Genomic DNA, 20,896 nt, shown 5'->3' on the forward strand with positions numbered 1-20,896 from the left:
TCCACAATTGGCGGCCTAAGCCCTAAGCTCTGGAATTCCCTCCCTAAATCTCTCTGCCTCTCTACTTCTCTCTCCTCCTTTAAGGTGCTCCTTAAAACCTACCTCTTTGATCACCTGCCCTAATAGCTCCTTCTGTGGCTCGGTGTCAAATTTTGTATGATAACGCTCCTGTGAAGCACCTTGGGATGTTTTACTACGTTAAAGGTGTTATTTAAATGTAAGCTGTTGTTGTTGTCTTCGTGCTCTATTGGAAGGTGCAATTCCCCACTGGGCCATTGGTGCAGCTCAGAACTGTGTTCTTGCCTGGTGTTTTCTCCTGTGCTGAAGATAGAAGTTCACTGTCAGCTATCTACCAGTATTTGATTTTGATAGGGCAGGCAAAATGGAATGACATCTGAGCTGGCATTTATTTGATTATGTGACCTCCGAGGTACAGTAATGTGTGGGTAAGCATCAAAATGCTTTCACAGCAGGGTTAAATATTTAACACTATGAAAGAGATTTTTATTTTATACCCTATTTAAGAGTTGTCTGCACCCATATCACACATTGGAGAACAGGAGCAGGTGATCATTCCCATGTTAGCCTTGGCTCAGTGGTAGCACTCTTGCCTCTGGAATCAGAGGGTTGTGAGTTCATAGTGCTACTCCAGAGACTTGAGCACATAATTTAGGCTGGTCCTTCATTGATGGAGTGTTGCAATGTGGGGGGTGCTGTCTTTCAGATGAGAAGTTAAATGGAGGTCCTGTCTGCCCTCTCAGGTGGACATGAAAGATCCCGTGGTACAACTGGAAGAAGAACAGGAGAGTTCTCTCTGGTGTCCTGGCCTATATTTATCCCTCAACCAACATCACTAAAACAATTTATTTGGTCATTATCTCATTGCTGTTTGTGCGATCTTGCTGTGCCCATATTGGCTGCCGCATTTCCTGCATTACAACAATGACTACACTTCAAAAGTACTTCATTGGCAGTAAAGCAGTACGGGAGGTCCTGAGGTCATGAAAGGCACTATATAAATGCAAGTCTTTTTTTTCTTTAAGTCTCTGGAAAGGCTGCTGTTCTTGCTTCGGAAGCCTTTTTTTCCTTCTCTCCCTTCCTACGTGGAAGGAAATCATTTCGCTCCCAGTGGGTTGGTTGAGATCAAGGACTCATCAAGCAGAAAATTGAGGGCACAAACCCATATGCTACCACTCTCGTGGTGCTGAATGTTACTACCCCAGTGTGATGCGCCCCTGAGTTGCCCTTGAATGGGAAGAGTACAGTTGTGGAGGACTAATCGTGCTTTTGCAGCCGTGTACTTTTTGGAGTGTGACTTGAGGTCGGAGCAATTAGCGGCTGTACTGCTTGCAACTGATAGCAGGCTATCTGTTAGTTTTCTCCAGGTACCATATTTAGGTTCTCTTTTTAGTTAGGCTTTTAGTGACCCCTTTCTTGTAATGAAGTATTCATAATTTAGAACTACTAATTCAGGTTTTGAGATAGTAAATGAAGATTCCAAGTGAAATGACCTTTTTAGAACTTGTGAATGGTTTAACCCATGGAGGAATGTTGTTTTATTTCTGATGATACTGAAAATATCATCAGGGCTGGACTGTGTGTATTGAGGGAAACACTGTTCGCTATTGACTCTCCCCCCCAAAAAAACCAGACAAATCATACATTGCAATGGACAATCTCATAATGTCAAAGCATAATTTTCGCAAAAGCTTCACATCAAGAAAAATGCATGTATAGTTTGTAAACTCCAAAGAGTGATCAGCCCTTGCAGGGTTAATGGAGCCTGGAATAGTTTTCCGAGAACAAAGTTAAATTGAAATTGATTGTATTGAATTTATTGATAGGAAACCCTGCGCGTGATTTCTAAAATATGTGATTCTTCTCTCCACAACAATTATGATCAAAAGCTATAATGGCATTACTTTTATTTGCAATTTTAAGAAAACTTCAAATGTATTTCACATTGTTCTAGGTTCTGATAGAGCTAAAATCTTATTCTATCTGTGTATAAAACTTTGGGATCCTACTTTCAGTCCGAAGTAGCGAGTGGAATTGATTGTTTGCATCTAGCTTTCACCTTGGTGTTTTAAGCAACAATGTGTACCATTTATTTGTTAGCCACATACTTAGTTTATGAAATAATTTCTTGTTTGGGTTAAGGGTGTCTTGGATTGTCCCGGAGTGAATAAAAGGAGTTGGACATTTACACTAATGAACACCCGCCGCAGAGGGCATTTGTTTGGTCACCCTAATTGTATCCGCTATTAGTTACAAGACTAAAGGTGCATGTTTTTTGTTTGTAAGAATACTATTCTTTTTTTGATGGGGATGGTTCCAATATGTTATTTCCAGATATATTTATTTATGGTTCTCAGGAGACCTCTAGCAATTACATTATAAAAGATTGAATACATCAATAAACACCGAGTCTCCACTATGATGTAACTTGTAAAGAATTTTACAACACCAAGTTATAGTCCAGCAATTTTATTTTGCTGGACTATAACTTGGTGTTGTAAAATTGTTTACAATTGTCAACCCCAGTCCATCACCGGCATCTCCACATGATGTAACTTAAGCGAGCAGACCAAACATTCCTGTCACTGTAATTGAAGTACACTATATTTTCGTTATTACTTCACTTCCTGAAGACAACGGACCAAAATGGTGATTATAACTGTCTTACAGTATCTTCCGATGCACGGAATCATGCCCTACACTGCACGCCTGTCATGTTTTATCTCTGTACCCCTCACGCATACAGATCCCACGCAGGGTCGGTGTTCATCAGTCAGGCAGCCTGTCTTAATGACACAAGAATCGGGCATATACGAAAAAAAATAAAATCTGTATTAGCAGCTCAGGAACTTTGCAACGACATAGATCTTCGTGTTTCTAATTCAATATTTGAAAAGTGCAAAACATTCCCTTCCCGCTGTAGAAACTCTTGTGTTACATCAGTTGCCCATGCACCAGACGGTACTGTGCTGTGCGACAGACATTACAAAGCATTGTGCAGATTAAGAGGGGGCAGCGTTTAAGTTTGTTGTTGTGCATTAAATTTCAACTAGTGGAAAGGAGTTGGGAGTATCGGCTGGTCTTGTGTGTAATGGTGAGGACTTGTTTCGTGTTTAATTGCTGGGAAAGTGCTCTCAAATAACTGCTGCTTGACAAGTGGTGTAGGTACAATTCTCCATTCTCATACATGATGTATATTTCCAAGTGTGTCTCCCAATGTCAAAAACTACTCTTACAAATATACTCTCTTGTATCTGCGAGGGGCAACACACAGGTTATTTTACATAACCTCGGCGGAAACATCTTTCTAATCTTCGTCTTATCTGGGTTATCCACATGCTGACATATCACAGCCACTTGGCACTGAGTCAGCAGCAGTCGGTTCAGTTCTTTCATGTGGGGCCTCGGAGCTGCAGAGTGCATTCTTCATTTTATCCTGAGAAATATGTTGCTTATTGTTGTGAAAGCTAATAAGACTAGTTCATGGCAATATGTGAATGTCCAGGAGCACTGTACATTTTCATAATGATTTGGTCTTAATTGTTAATAAGGGTGCAGGAGAAATAATTTCAGGAAATCGCTCATAATGGAAGACTTAAATATATAAAATGTTGTGCTTCAGTTTCAAGGAATGTTGAAGTAACAGAGAACAATTATAATTCTTATTAGGGCATGGTGTTTCATCTTAGAATTTTCATTGGTTACGTAGATGACCTTGTGTGACAAAGTATATGATACTATTAATATTAAATGTGTGTAGATGATGTCATCGCTCATTAACATCCATGCAGCAAAATGCCCGAGAAACATTGTGCAGAGTGATTACCAGACATTGATAGAGGTAGATGGGAAAGTAAAAAAAGAGGGAATTATAGGGGGCTGTTGGAGCCAGCCTCTCATAGAAGCGTCAAGATACTAGAATTTGATATGTGTGGTTGTCACAAGAAATAATCGGAATTCTTTACTAAAAATCAAATTGCCTTCATTGCATGGCTATTGCATATAAAATTCCCTTTCAGTTTAAATACGTGCCATAAATAACACAAAACAGTCCATAAGAAAGCAAGCCAAAACATATAGCGTACATTGTAGTACCGCAGGTGATTTGATGAAGGGAACTATTATACATTGAGAGACCTTTACAGAACAGCAAAGGGGAATTCTGGAAGTGGTGTCAATATCAATTATTAGCCCTAGAATACAGCATTAATGATTGAAAATGTACATATTTTACCACCTTCACTTTATTATTAAGATATTTTATTCAGGTTTGTCTGGGATATTGTTTGTGTTCATAAAGTACCTTTGTGACATTTTCCAGCTGCCTGAAAAATGTATTTTATAATTTTTGCCTAATGAACTAGTAAGTGAGCTGAGCTCTAATCCCTGTGGTAAAACTATTGCGTGATGTGACTCCGTTTCATTTATAATGCTTTTAATGTTTTGACAGTAGCAATGGTGATGATGAGGAGCTTATCTTTTCATACACACACTGATGCTTGTTGTCAACAACAGACGGATGCACAGTTGCTGAAGTACTAAAAACTAGCATGTGAGTCAGTGCTACCTCTAAGCATTTCAGATGGTGTGAGGTAGTGCAAAGAGTTCTGAACACACTTTATCCATAGATCATGCAATTATTTATATATCTGATAAGATAAATCAGTTTTCTATTTCCAGTTATTAATTTTGATTATTTACTGAGGGAAAACAATTACATAGCTAATCCATCTCCTTGAGAAAGATTAGCACATTTGCAGATCCGAAAACAAATCTATCCATTAGCTATATTGAATAACTATTGAGAATGTTGCTTAAATGAATACAACCAAAAGTAAATTTAAAAGAAGGTACAGAGATGTTTTATTTCTGAATGTTATTAAGCTATCTCTGTAACCTCCTCCAGCCCTACAACCCTCTGAGATCTCTGTGCTCCTCCAATTCTTATCTATTGTGCATCCCCAATTTTAATCTCTCCACCATTGGCAGCCATGCCTTCAGCTGCCTAGACCCTAAGCTCTGGAATTCCCTCCCTAAACCTTTCTGCCTCTGTACCTCTCTCTCCTCCTTTAAGACGCTCCTTAAAACCTACCTCTTTGACCAAGCTTTTGGTCACCAAATATCTCCATATGGGTCTTGGTGTCAAATTTTGTTTCATAACGCTCCTGTGAAAAGCCTTGAGATTTTACTACACTAAAGGTGCTATATAAATGCAAGTTGTTGTTGTTGTAGTAGTAGTCGTAGTAGTAGTAGTAGTAGTAGTAGTAAGCTACTCCAATTTTAATAATTAGGAACATAGGAACAGGAGCAGGCCATTCAGCCCCTCAACTTAATTTACTTGCCTTTTCTCATATCCTATGATGCCCTTACCGAACAAAAATCTATGGATCTCCGTCTTGACAGGTTAATTGACCCAGTACCCACAGCCTTTTGCGGAAAGAGAGTACCAAATTTGCACTTCATTGTTTAAGATCTTATCATAGAATCATAGAATCATAGAATGGTTACAGCACAAAGGAGACCATTTGGCCAATCGAGCCCGTGCCGGCTTTTTGTAAGAGCAATCGAGTTAGTCCCATTACCCGTTTTTTCCCTGTAGCCCTGCAAAATTTTGCTCTTCAATTGTTTATCCAATTCCTTTTTGAAAGCCATAATTGAATCTGCTTCCACCACCCTGTCAGGCAGTGCATTCCAGATCATAACTACTCGCTGCCTAAAAAAGTTTCTCGTGATGCCGCCTCTGGTTCTCTTGCCAATCATCTTATATCTGTGTCCTCTGGTTCTCAACTCTTTCGCCAATGGGAACAGTTTCTCTTTATTTACTTTAGCTAAGCCCTTTATGATTTTGAACACTTCTATCAAATCTCCTCTTAACCTTCTCTGCTGTAAGAAGAATAACCTCAGCTTCTCCAGTCTATCCACGTAACTGAAGTCCCTCATCCCTGGAACCATTCCAGTAAATCTTTTCTGCACCCTCTCTAAGGCCTTCACATCCTTCCTAAAGTGCAGTGCCCAGAATTGGACGCAATACTCCAGTTGTGGCTGAAGCAGTGTTTTATAAAGCTTCAACATAACTTCCATGCTTTTGTATTCTATGCCTCTATTTATAAAGCCCAGGATCCTGTGTGCTTTTTTAACCGCTTTCTCAATCTGTCCTGCCACCTTCAAAGATTTGTGCACATATACAGCCAGGTCTCTCTGTTCCTGCTCCCCTTTGGAATTGTACCATTTAGTTTAGTTTGGGGTGAAAGGGTTGTCCTTTGAGGAGAGATTGAGTAGAATGGGCCTGTACTCTCTGGAGTTTAGAAGAATGAGAGGTGACCTCATTGAAACATATAAGATTCTGAGAAGACATGACAGGGTAGATGCTGTGAAGCTGTTTCCCCTGTCTGGAGAGTCTAGAACTAGGGGGCATAGTCTAAGGAAAAGGGGTTGGCCTTTTAGGACTGAGATGAGAAGAAATTTCTTGGCTCAGAGGGTTGTGAATTTGGGAATTCTCTATCCCAGAGGGCTTTGGATGCTCAGTTGTTGAATATATTCAAGACTGAGATCGATAGACTTTTGGACTCTAAGGGAATCAAGGGATATGGGGATCGGGCAGGAAAGTGGAGTTGAGGTTGAAGATCAGCCATGATCTTATTGAATGGCGAAGCAGGCTCAAGGGGCTGTATGGCCTACTCCTGCTCCTAATTCTTATGTTCTTATGTTCTCTATATTGCCTATCCTCATTCTTCCTGACAAAATGTATTGCTTCGCACTTCTCTGTGTTAAATTTCATCTGCCACGTGTCCACCCATTCCACCAGCCTATCTATGTCCTCCTGAAGTCTATTACGATCCTCCTCACTGTTTACTACACTTCCAAGTTTTGTGTCATTTGGAAATTGTGCGCTGTATACCCAAGTCCAAATCATTAATTTATATCAAAAAAAGCAGTGGTCCTAGTACTGACCCCTGGGGAATACCTTCCTCCAGTCCAAAAAACAATTGTTCACCACTACTCTCTGTTTCCTGTCACTTAGCCAATTTCGTATCCATGCTGCCACTGCCCCTTTTATTCCATGGGCTTCAATTTTGCTGACTAGCCTATTATGTGGCACTTTTCCAAATGCCTTTTGAAAATCCATCTACTCCACATCAACTACATTGCCCTCATCAACCCTCTCTGTTACCTCGTCAAAAAACTCAGTCAAGTTAGTTAAACATGATTTGCCTTTAACAATTCCATGCTGGCTTTCCTTTATTAATCTAAGTGACTATTAATTTTGTTCCGGATTATCGTTGCTAAATGTTTCCCCACACCGAGGTTAAACTGACTGGCCTGTAGTTGCCGGGTTTATCGTCACACCCTTTTTTGAACCAGGGTGTAACATTTGCAATTCTCCAGTCCTTTGGCATCACCCCCGTATCTAAGGAGGATTGGAAGATTATGGCCAGCAACTACCTTCTCTTTTACTGTGACTTTGGCTGGAAACATACTGATCAAGAAAGTTCTCCAGACCACACTTAAGAAATTCCTCCACCTCTTTGCCCTTTACCCTATAACTACCCCAGCCTTTATTAGGATAGTTGAAGTCCCCCATTATCCCTACTCTATAGTTCTTGCACCCCTCTCTAATTCCCATGCAAATTTTCTCTTCCATATCCTTCCTACTAGTTGGTGGCCTATAGAACACACCCAGTAGTGTAATGGCACCTCTGTTGTTTCTTAACTCTAACCAAATAGTTTCTGTCCTTGACCCCAAGAGCAGGTCAGAGGCTGGGTATTCTGAGGCGAGTGACTCACCTCCTGACTCCTCAAAGCCTTTCCACCATCTACAAGGCACAAGTCAGGAGTGTGATGGAATACTCTCCACTTGCCTGGATGAGTGCAACTCCAACAACACTCAAGAAGCTCGACACCATCCAGGACAAAGCAGCCTGCTTGATTGGCACCCCATCCACCACCCTAAACATTCACTCCTTCTACCACCGGCACACCGTGGCTGCAGTGTGTACCGTCCACAGGATGCACTGCAGCAACTCGCCAAGGCTTCTTCGACAGCACCTCCCAAACCCGCGACCTCTACCACCTAGAAGGACAAGAGCAGCAGGTACATGGGAACAACACCACCTGCACGTTCCCCTCCAAGTCACACACCATCCCGACTTGGAAATATATTGTTGTTCGTTCATCGTCGCTGGGTCAAAATCCTGGAACTCCCTTCCTAACAGCACTGTGGGAGAACCTTCACCACACGGACTGCAGCGGTTCAAGAAGGCGGCTCACCACCACCTTCTCAAGGGCAATTAGGGATGGGCAATAAATGCTGGCCTTGCCAGCGATGCCTACATCCCATGAACGAATATAAAAAATCCTCTCCAGCACTCCAATAATCTACTTAATCAATACTGCCAACCCCCCCTCCCCCTTTTTTTCCCTTCCCCATCTTTCCTGAACACCTTGTATCCAGGAATATTTAATACCTAATCCTGCCCCTTTTTGAGCCAGGTCTCTGTTATCACCACGACATCACATTCCCTTGTGGCTATTTGCGCCTTCAGCTCACCAGCCTTTTTTACCACGCTTCGTGCATTTACACACATGCACTCTAAACCTATCTTAGACCTTCTCGTATTCTCTCTTAGTCTGATCCCAACTAATACCGTACCATTTCTTATTCTCGTGCTATCTGTCTCTCCCAATCCTCTGTGCACCTTGTTTTTCCTTTCTAATGCTACATCCTGGTGCCCATCCCCCTGCCAAATTAGTTTAAACCCTTCCCCATAGCACTAGTGAACCACCCCGATTTTCATTTTCTTGAAAATACATTATTAACTAAAATACTGTTAAAAATATATAGTTGTTGTCACATTGAATACCATACAAGTAAAACCAAAATGTGAAATTAATATGTGTGCAAGTGGGATGCTTTCCCTTAAGATGAATGTCTGCTGTTAGATTTTAGTTTCTGGCTTTTTTAAGGTGTCTGCGACTGGCCCTGTCTGCAGCTCAGAATTAATGTAAACCTGGCTGATTGTTTTCGTTTTTTGCTTTTACAGTTAATTTACTGGACTCCAGAGCTGTAATGGGAGACCTGGGATGGATAGCCTACCCAAAGAATGGGGTAAGTCTTTCAACACACTCTTTGCTACAAGCTGCATTAGTAGCCAACGTATTAAGGGTACATTTCAAGGTCTGAAATTCCCTGGAGTAATTCTTTGCCAACTAAGAAAAAAACCGGAATTATACCATAAAATAAGTGCAGGTAACATTTTATACAAGACATAACCAAAGGCGAAAATCTATTATACAAAGAATTAGCGTTAACCCTTTCAGCACATCCTGTTCGCCATGGTGAAGTAACAGAAGACACAGAGGCAGCCTCATTGCAACAGATATGGATTTTGCTAAATAGGAAAGTTGCCTAAATGTTAAAGCAGCACAGTACTGACCCCTTTAAACAAAGCTTGTGCTCGCTGACCGACGTTGGCTCCTGGTCCACCAATGCCATGATTTTAAAATTCACATCCTCATGTTCAATTCCCTCCAAGGTCTCGGCCCTCCCTATCTCTGTCACCTCCTCCAGCCCTATAACCCTATGAGAATTCTGTGTTCCTCCAACTTGACCTCATGAGCATTCCCCACTCCCTTCACCCCATCATTGGCGGCCGTGCCTTCAGCTGTCTAGGCCCTAAGCTCTGGAATTCCCTCCCCAAACCTCTTTGCCTCTCCACCACTCTCCTCCTTTAAGACACTATTTTAAACCTACCTCTTTGACCAAGCGTTTGGTCATCTGTCCTAACGTCTCCTTTTTTGGCTCAGCGTCACTGCTTGTTTGATTACGCTCCTGTGAAACGCCTTGGGACATTTTACTACATTAAAGGTGTCATATAAATGCATTATGGTGTTCTAGACCTGTTTTAATCACAGAAGTGCAAATCAAATATATAAATATTTATATAGATTTAACTAATAATATAAATACAAGGTGTATCTAATTATTTTCATTGTATTAAGTGTCTCACTCAACTTGCAACTAAATCACTTCATTGCATCACTTCAAAAATTGTGCTTGTTCGGAAGACCTGTATTTGAAGTCAAAGGATGACAGACCTGAAGTTTCATATCGAAATGCAATTTTGAGGTTGTTAGTATTATAAACATTATAGTCTATTTTATATATATATATATATACACACATTAATATATATGAGGAAGTATTATTTGCAAGGTATTAATAATATGATTAAAATGTAACACACAAAATTTGTAACTGTGGAATAAAATAAGGGCCAGGATAATTCAAATTTTCCTGGTTGAGGTGTGAAATTGAATTTGGTATCTAAGGGAGAAAATTGCTTCTTTCGTCAGAAGTATAATTTTAGTCCCCTCCTTTAAGTATTTCAGACATTGGAAGTTTCTGAAGTGGAAAATTCTTACATTAAAACCACAAACCACATTTACAATTATAAATATGAATAATTTGCATGATATCAAAATAAGTGTTCCATTCAATATTTTATTTTCAGTTATTTCATTTGGCATGCTGAATTTGTTTTTTTGATGGGAAATTTTAGATTTCTAAAAGGAGCAAACTTTTTAATCCTTTAAGCACAGTGAAAGCTCCTTTGACTATTTGGTATGGGCTATTTGAGAGTAACATTTAGTTCAGCACAAGCACAGATCAAACCATTCATAAAACTCTAGCAACCCTCTACATTCGCCCTCAGCTCTGTGCTACATACAGTATATGAGATCATATTTATGACATGTTCTTCAGTTGATGCAGCATCAGAGATGTTTTCTTTTCCTCTTGCCAGAATACAGAACGCACAACAAAAATTCAAATTCTCCTTCGGAATGATTTTTTTTAACTTATCCTGATTGATTGCAGATGCATTCTTCTTTGATTGACTTGCATGCCCACACTTGGGCCCTATCATACCATTTGCATCTTTTCTGTGACGTGCTGAAAAAAGAATGTACCAAATCCTAATGTTGCTGCTTTGCATTGTAAGGACAGATTCACAGTTTCAACTGCAATATGACAAAGACGAGTGCAAATACTTTCAGTCACTCTGTAAATAATTTTAAGATGAAGTAACAATATGAAGAACTCACAAGTATCGACAGATGGTATTTAAATGTGCTTCTTTGGAGTTGAAAGGCAATGAATAAACATTACCTATGAACCAAATATCAGATATAGCTTTTTTCCCAAAAATATATAAGTACATAGAACATTTTAGGAACATTGTAGAATAGAATAAAAATCTGATAATGATGCATTACTGGCTTCGTAAGCGAACACAAAGATTGGAGTGTTTTTCATATTGTTTAACCCACTGGAGGAAAATTCCTACACTGTATGCTCTATTACTGTACCACAACGTTCAATTTAATTGTTCAAGATATTAACAGGAGCAGATTGTGCCTAACACAAAAATTGTATTTGTGATCAGAAAGCTAGCATGTAATTCTCAGAGAAAGTATTGCTTTTGTTTCGAAACTAGTTTATAAAATAAGATGCAAAACCGTGCACAAACTTTGATAGAAATCTTGTTTTCACTGTCGCTGGAAGATGATGGTGGAAGGCTTGCAAAATACAATTAAGCTCGGCATTATTTCCCCTACATCTGGTACCGTGGTGTTTGAGAATGTATCTGATTTCCACCGTGATGTAGCTTGAGAGAAATGCATCATTTAAAACAATAAGGCCTAGTTGCTCCTCACAAATCTTTTCTCTATTTCCATCTGCCTCTCAAATACACATAAACAGCATATGTGTAAAGCTCATAGAATATAATTATAATTTTGAATTTGACGATTTCTTTTTACCTTATTTCATTACATTACATCAAGCAATACAGAAAAATGGCAGGGTGAGCGGACTGTTCAAACATTGCCTATACTCCAATAAGTCACAGTAACTGGAATTTAAGGTTGACAGACTGTGAATAACTCACTCATTCTGAATCAACCCTCAGTCATTTAAATCAACAGGATGTCCATAACAGTTAGCACAACACACAGTGGCTACTACTTTAATAGTTAATTGTTCATTGCCAAGTTTGAGACTTTTACCAACAAACACACGTCAACTCCAAGAGAAACAATGGGGCCGATTTTCATCTATAACGCAGATGGGCACAGCGATGAGCAGAGCAATGGCACTGTCCGCCCGATGGCACTGCTGAGAGGCCTGAACCATTTTCATGATCAGGCCTCCATTTGACTTGATCGGCAAGCTGCCAGTGCTCGACGACGGCCAGTAGAACGAGAGATTTTTGTGGAGGCAGGCGCAGCATGAATGCTCCTTCTGGCCTCACAAAAATCAGTGCCACAGCTTTATTTTTACAGGGTTTTTGGAGAGGCCTGCAGTGGTCCCTTTAAGGACTCCTGGTTCAGCTGCTTGATGCACAGTTCCATAAGGTGGAGTGTGTGCTTCATCCAGTGGAACACCAGAACATCAGACTTTCACAAACAGCGTCGGACTCCAATTTAAATATTTTAGTAAGACTCCTGCCTGTTTGGGGTGGGAGTGCTGTTCGCTCCTTTTGAGGCGTACTCGAAAACCGAGTTGGGTGGGCTACAGGCAGCTATTGGACAGCAGGGTAGGTTTTTTGTAAAATGTTCATCTGCTTACCACGTGAATGGGGCAATAGACAGATGAAATTACTCTCAGTGTACCGAAACATAACGTGGTGAAATTGCCAAAATCAATGAAATAAGGCTTCTCTGTTTAGATCTTGAAATATAGGCCCTTGTGGTTAATAACAAAATGCACATGATGTGAATCAGTGCAGCTTTCATGTGGAGTTAAACAGCAATGTTCATTAATGTATAAGCTTCTAGAGCAATAGGTTGCATATTAATGATCATATAAGAGAATAAAAATAATCTGAAGTGTTATCAATCTGCTTTTCAAACATTTCTTTCTGAATCAGATGCATTGACAAGGCTACTTTCTTCTTGAGATCACTGCCTATCTTTGCTTTCACCTGTCTCTCACCACTGCTGAAACCCTAATCCATCTTTATCACCTGGAGACTTGATCCTAACCCTCCTCGCCACCCTCCCCTCCTTCACCCTGCACAAATTCCAACTTACTCAAAACTCTATGGTCCACACTCTCTCCTGCATTTCCATCAGTCCCCTCCTTGCCAAGCTCCCCTGTTCCCGGTGCCCAGTGCATTGACTTTAAGATCCTTGTCTTTGCTGTAAAGTCCTTCATGGTCTTTCTCATCCCACACGAGTAATCTCCTCCCGCTGCACATTTACATCTTAAGTGAAGGTGGACTGTATTATTTCTGTGCAAGAAAGAAACATCCTGGATCCCTTACACTCCTCTAATGGTGGATTACTCTTTGTTCCCTGCTCTCTTCACTTGTTCCGTCAGCCACCATGAAACCTGCCCTTGATAATTTGTTTTCAACCAGCTCATAAAGGCCACCCTTATCTACACCAGTTTCCTTCTCCAGCCACTCCTCTGGTCTTTCTCAGTGAGGTTACCAATTTGTTGCAAATTGTGGGTAATTTTGTAACGTGGGTGAGCACCACCAGGAAGTAGGAAAAGACTGATCAAGTTTGTTTCATGCAGGAGGCTTACAACCAGCAGTAGCTTCATCCCACCAGTGTGGGTTGCATTCAAACTCAGTTTCCACAGATGAAAGAATTCTGCTAATATGGCCCCTCTTTGCTATAAATGACATTGCACTTAAGTACCGGAGGCAATTTCAAACTTCCTATAAGCATTCTACCGACTTCATACAAAGTTTTATCCTCATCATCCTTTTTAAAAATCTTTTAATAATCTAATAATTTATATCCAACTTGATCTGAATTTGGACCTGTTTGAACTTATCAGAGTTTCCCAGGTAAATTCACTTTTGGAAGAGGTCAGATGCAAATCAAATTGCTGAAGTAAGAATTGCCTATCTTCTGATATATAATGGATTTTACAGGAGACGAAAAAAAATGATCAGCTGCCATCTGTCAGCATAATTTCTAGAGAGACAAGAAAAAGAAATCATGCAGTGGTTTATTGTTTCCCAGAACCAGTCCTCATGGGGGAACATTTTTGATGAAATCCAAACAAGATCAATTATTATTTGCCTGTAATTTTCTCATAATTGTTTCCTCATTACAGAAGAGTCAGGAGCATTTGACTGGTAGCAGTGCACAACTTCAGTTCCCAGTTGACTTTCTTGAATATTCACCTATGCTTCAGAAAAGAAATGCATGATGTACTCCAAATGTAGCCACAAACATAAGAGCATAAGAAAATAAGAAATAGGAGCAGGAGTAGCCCATACGGCCCCTCGAGTCTGCTCCACCATTCAATAAGATCATGGCTGATCTTCGACCTCAACTCCACTTTCCCGCCCGATCCCCATATCCCTTGATTTCCCTGGAATCCAAAAATCTATCGATCTCAGTCTTGAATCCTGACTTCACCTGACGAAGGAGCAAAGCTCCGAAAGCTTGCGATTTCAAATAAAGCTGTTGGACTATAACCGGGTGTTGTGCGTCTCCTTACATTTGTCAACCCTAGTCCATCACCGGCATCTCCACATCTTGAATATACTCAATGACTGAGCATCCACAGTCCACTGGGGTAGAGAATTCTAAAGATTCACAACCCTCTGAGTGAAGAAATTCCTCCTCATCTCAGTTACTCTGTCTTGTAATAAGGTAATGGCCCAGAATTTGCTTCAAAAATAATGGATGGCTGAACAGCGCTCACCGTTATTTAAGGGCAAATGGAAGAGCAACTTCCGGCAAGTGCGCACGTGCAGTCAAACACGCAAATCCGGAAGTTGCTCTTAGGGATTTCCTGCTTGTTTGAAAGCTGCGCGGGAAGGACAGCTCACCGGCTAAATGAATGGACCAGCGTGAAGTTGCTCTCCTGCCCAACTGGAAATGAACTAATCTCTCCATTAAAAAGGAATGCTGGGTTTTTTAGGCCTAAACTAACTTTTAACGGCGTGTTAAGTCTTAATGACTGCCGAACAACCTCTCTGGCACTGAAAATTAACTTTTAAAACTATGGCGTCTCATTACTTCTGATTTTAATTGTTGTTGGACATTTATAAAAAATGTTAATATATAAATCATTTTTTTTTACTTTTTCTGTCTGTCTCTTTTATCTCTATCTTTTAAATTGCTATTTCTTACCCTCTCTTTATTTTGCTTTCTCTAAGTGATTTTACATTGTTGTACTGTTGTAGCTTTTACTTCCTGGTTCTGACTCTGCGCGGCGTGTCAAGGATCCTTCAAGCTGATTGGTTGAGGGGAGAGAGCGATCCTTTCTCCACTCTCTATGGGATGGGCAATAAATGCCGGCCTCGCTAGCGACGCCCACATTCCATGAACGAATAAAAAAAAACTCTCACAGCTCATAGAGGCCCAGGAGAGACCGCTGCACTTTTTGCAGCTCACCACTGAAGCAAGTTGCTGCCCAAAAGCCCATGAAAAGTTTGTGGGTGAGTTTATAACGAACGAACGGCCGCGACGTTCATTCATCGCTCAGCGCAGTTTCCGGACCATTATTTCGGACAATCACGTAATCCATGACTTACCTATTATATGTACTAGATTTTAAAAAACCATTGTGAAACCAATGCATCTTGTGCTTTCTAAAACAATTTTTTAATATTATTTCTATATTATATATTATAAATAAATAATATAATATATATATCCATGTTGAACCATCTCAAAACCCTTCACACAATGAATTACTCTTTTTTAAAGTACGGGGCATTTTTGGTATGCGGGCAAACATACTACTGTGTCAGTGGGCACCATAGCATTAGTCTGGATTAGTATCTTTCTTGTTCCGAGATGTCAATCGCAGGACAGTCGATAATCGATAAGGTAAAAATTCAATACAGTGAATCTTTACACCACTGTCAGCTCCAGGTTTGGTGTTCAACACCAAAAACAGTGATCTGTGCAATGGAACGTAGGAATGGGAGTAGGCCATTCAGATAATTGAACCTGCTGCACAATTTTAGCTTTATCTTTTTAATCCCAATTTCTTGTCCCTTCTCTATAATCCCTTAATACCCTTACTTGTCAAGTAATTATCTACTTCCCTGTAATACACTTCAACTTGTCTCTACATGAAGCATTTTTTTCTTGACTTCACATTTAACTGGCTTAGTTCTAATTTGAAGACTACGGTCCCATGTTCTGGTTTTCAGGATGAGAAGTTACCATTTGTGTCACCTGAGTGACTGTTTGTGGTTTTGGAGGTCCAATGTAATGAGTCTCTAATGGGTCACACTGGTGACAAGGGGCAAAGAATGGGGATTCCTAATAAAAAGTAAAAAAAAGCTCATTTGTGATCTCTCCACATTAAACGGGGGCAATATTTTACCTTAAAAGTCCGCTTCGCCCCAGAATAATAGTTTCCATTCGTCGCTAATGGAACTCTCAGCCACAAACAGAAACAGGTAGAAATCACTGGAAAATGGCAGTAAAGATATTAATGTTAAGTTCACCAATCCTGCACCCTCAGCAGGGAGCCACACTGGGGAGGGTGCGTTTGAGATAGGGCTGCAAAACTGTGGCGCTGAGTCTCCGATCCGCAATCCCTTCAAGTGCAGTTGTCCACTGGGAATGTGGGGCCAGTGAATTTACCCCCAAACTTTAACTGTTTGAGGACTGTAGTGATATTTCTGTCCCAAATTAAAAACAATGGGTAGAAATTGGTATGCATCATGCCCGATTTCGGGCATAAAACCAGGGTTAGTGGCACTAGTTTCGGGTGGCGGTATCCCGCGCTTGATTTCTTCCTCCCCCCTCCCCCCCCCGGAAGCGTGCCAAATTAGCAATTGCCGGATTCCATATGCCCAGGGTGCCCACCTAAAACAGGCATTGGGCCCTTTGAATATGCTAATCAGGGGCCTAATGTCTGTTTCAGGATCCCAATGCCAAACGCTCTGCTCAGTTTATCCGGGCCTGTGGCGGCCTAACCAGCGGTCTATAAAGGGACCGCTGGAGGCAGCAGAAGAAGAAGCACTTACTTGACTCTGGAGCCAGGAAGAGCAGGGGTGGTCCTCCTGGCTCCATACCACTACTGAAGACCATTGCTGGCCCACGCTCGCTCCTCCTGTTCACCTTGCCCACCTCCTAAGGCCTATCTGAGGGCCGCTGCTGGCATTGCAGCAGGACTAAATTGGTGACCTCTAAACCAGTGAGCTGCATCGGAATGCCCAATCAGCATCTGCAGCTCACCAGTTAAATGCAGTTGGGGCCTGGTGCTGGATCTGGCATGAGTCTCATGCTGGATCTGGCATGTGTCCCGTCCTGGCATGGACTGGTGGGCAGAGCTTTTGCTCCGTTGACTTGCCGCCCACTTCAGGCACAAGTCCAATTTTTAGCCCAAAGTTTTTGTTTACATTTTTCTTTTGAAGCTTGTTCCAAAAAAAGTATGGGCTGAAAAATACTTTCTTTTAGATCGGTAGACTCTTTTAATTCTGCTCATCATTGGAAATGTACTTCAAATCATTTGCACAGATGTTCTGTGAAGGAAAATGTGTGTGTGTGTATTCGGGAAGTTAAAAGTGTATTAATGTAGGAAAGTGGAAACTGACCTACTGTATCCGAGCTCCTGTATAACTCTATCCATCTTGTGGTGTTCCTCTAGAAACCCAAGTTGCCACTCATCTGCAACATATGCTGCTTTTTCTTTCTTACCAGTTGAGAGAGAAGAGTTACATCCCATGATTCTTACTCGTACTTGCAGTTTACTATTGTAAGCCAATTCATCATAGAGCTATCACTGTGGTTATAAATCTGTGATAGCAGCTTGAGGATTGCATTTCTGATGGCATAACTCCCACGGGATTTCCCAATTTAAATCATAAAGACATCTGAAGTCCTCGAAGGTACTGTCGATTACATTACCCATATGGTCAAAATCCCACAACATTAAGCCATTTGCTCTATGTAAATCTTTGACAAATAATGAGCAAACAGCTAACAATAAGAAACATTATTGTTCAAATTGCAATGTTTTAGTAATCGATTAGAGCCCAGAACAAAATCATTCGCACATTTTCATTATCGTTTTCCTGGCATACTTAGTTCAAGAATTCACTGCCGAAGCCCAGGCTAGTAGAAACAACACAAAAAAAAGTGCAGCCACCAAAAGCATTAAAAATAAAACTCAAATAATCATAGCTTCGTATCTGGGTAATTGAAATTGTTTTAGCGGGAAATACACCATCTCCAATATATCCTGTGCTCCTGATTTAAATTTTAGGCTTCTCTTTTGGGGGCAATTCAATGTATATGAAACAGTATTGTCATCCTGATGGTCATATTTTGCATTGTGTATGGGAGGTCTGGGGGTGAATTTCCTCTGGGGTTCTTCCGCTCCTTCTCCCCTCATAATTTTGGCAAAAACCCCATTTACGCACATACATGCGTTTTCCGCCAAACTTATGGCTGTGGAGTGGGAGAATCTCTGAGAAAATTCACCCCCTTTCTGTAAAAAGCTACTAAACTAACAAGTGGCCTTTTTTTTGGGGGGGCAATGCCCTTATTTTGGCTAATGCTGACACGATCAAATTTAAAACAGAATAAAACAGATCTAATTTTTTTCTTTTGATCGTCACAGAGAATTAAAAACCTTCTTTTTTGTTACCATGAGGCCGATTTTTCAAACTCCTTGAATAGAGTCAAGTGGGGAGTGGCGCCTGCTGGCCAATGCAGATCAGGAAGTTGTGGGCACTCTGCCCACGATTTTACATCCATTTTAGTAATGGACTGAAATTTGAGGGTAGCATTCCTGGAATTTCCTGAGGAGTGGGCACTGTGAACTCGGGGAAATTGGCCCTGATCTATACTTGAATTTCTTTGAAGATTGGTCCTAACATGAATGGAAAGATGCACGGTAGGCCACCAAATCACTGACCCCCTCCCGTTCTCTCCAGTAGTAACATAAACCTACTTAGCACTTACAGAGGAAAGGGAGTGAGTGCTAACCTTAGTGGAAATTTAGACTCCATAGTCATTGTCTAAAAGCCCTCAATGTAAAAAAAGAGCCCCTTTGCATTACCATGTTGATATTGGCCCTTGTTGAGAATTAGGTCCCCATCACCTGCGTTAATAAATGTACTGTAATGAATCCCATTGATCAGTTACTTCATGTAGAAGTTTTTATAAATTAAGTTCCATTCATCAGCTTACTGAATGCTCTATTATAAGTCAACTCAGAGTACATGCAAAATGTAAGAAGGTTGAATCTGAATTTCTTCAATGGATTAAAAATGTACTGGCAAGTTTATTGGAGTAAAGTTGAGTGTTGATATTATGGCACAAGCTCTGTTCGTGCCAGTGCAAAGGAAATATTTTTTCCACCTTCCTTCTTATCCCACCAATTTTCTTCTCTCTTTAACCTTTCCTCACGTGAATGCATTAACTCCTTGTTGGGGTACAGTTCCACAGGGGCCAGTTGCCCTCTGATACCTCGTCCAAATGACAATTTTTTTTTGTGTGTGATCGAGGCAGTGAGTGTTGGCAGGCTACTTGGCCACATGATGCAATCCCTGATCGTGTCCTCACTCAACATTCTCAGGTACACACTTCAAGAGTGGGAGCCCTGGACAATTTTTTTTATACCTCTAACCTGGGACAATGAGGCCAACTGTGGCACACCTATCATTGTCTGGTTGAGATTATTTAACACAGACCAGGATAACATCTGGGATGTCCTGATCTGTATGGCTTAGCTACGCAATGTCTTAGTGCTTTTTTTGGTTAGCCGGATATCTGACATGCCCAGGAATCCATCACATTTAACAGTACCCAAAGCAAATGGCTGAGAGATCTATACATGTATTGAGAGTGCATTCTCCCTCTTGATCTGCCATGATCCACTTAGCCAGCTCCAGAGAGGTTAGCTGAGGGTTAGGAGAACCAAATCTTAAGGACCCCCAAGTGTGCTCAATGGTACTGCTGGTGTTTGATCAGCTCAACTATGCAGCTTACCACTGCGGAACATCGATAAGCCTCCTGCTCCTTATCCAGCTGGGACCATCCGATCCGTCAGTGCAGAAATACCTGGAGCTAAGTGGGAAGAATCCAAACCCCACAGTGACAGGTCTACCCTTCCAGGTTCCGTTACAGGGCCAGGTTGGCTGCTCAATCGTAAACCATATCCTGGAGTACTACGGACCTACCCATGGTTTACATAGCAGTTTACCAAGTGTGCCACAGAGAGTTGAGTAAGTTGCAAACTTCCTTCTCTAGGTAGGTCACTTGACCTTAAAGAGACCTCACATACCTCCCCTCCCAACAGTCTTAACCAGCTGACTGATTGGGGGAACCTGCAAAGGAAAATTTCAGTTGCCAGCAACACAAAAATATGATGCTTTTGCCACCCTTGTAATATCCTCACCCACCCCACCACCATCACTATTACAGAATTCAGGGCTGTGATTAGGTCCCTGTGCTTGGGGGTCACTGAACACTTTCTAGTCTGTATCAGGAAAGTGGTATCTTATTTTCCTCACTGCTAATATCCATGGCATCAATGGCCAGTCCACTGTTACATAACAGCCTGGGCTTAATGGTAGCACTCATGCCTCTGAGTTAGAAGGTTATGGGTTCAAGCCCCACTCCAGAGATTTGAGCATATAGTCTAAGCTGACACTCCAGTGCCATATGAAGGGGGTGTTTCACTGTCCGAGGTGCCATCTTTCGGATGAGACATTAAACTGAGGCCCCATCTTCCCCCTCAGATGGATGTAAAAGATCCCATGGCACTGTTCGAAAACAGATGATCTTGTCATTTGTTTCATTGCTGTTTGTGGGAGCTTGCTGTGTGCAAATTGTATGCCGTGTTTTCCTACATTGCAAGAGTGACTACACTTCAAAAGTT

The 20,896-nt window shown here is 41.1% G+C and overlaps 1 protein-coding gene across 1 annotated transcript in view; it reads left to right on the forward strand.

Moving 5' to 3' along the window:
- Window positions 1-20,896, forward strand: part of LOC137321173 (ephrin type-A receptor 5) — a 365,797-nt gene that overhangs the window by 8,024 nt on the left and 336,877 nt on the right. Inside the window, exon 2 of the mRNA XM_067983437.1 lies at window positions 9,060-9,124. Within this exon, the coding sequence (XP_067839538.1) occupies window positions 9,060-9,124 (65 nt within the window). The remainder of the gene's footprint in view (window positions 1-9,059; window positions 9,125-20,896) is intronic.

The sequence above is a fragment of the Heptranchias perlo genome, chromosome 4 (genome assembly GCF_035084215.1).
Source record: "Heptranchias perlo isolate sHepPer1 chromosome 4, sHepPer1.hap1, whole genome shotgun sequence".
In the NCBI taxonomy this organism is placed as follows: domain Eukaryota; kingdom Metazoa; phylum Chordata; class Chondrichthyes; order Hexanchiformes; family Hexanchidae; genus Heptranchias; species Heptranchias perlo.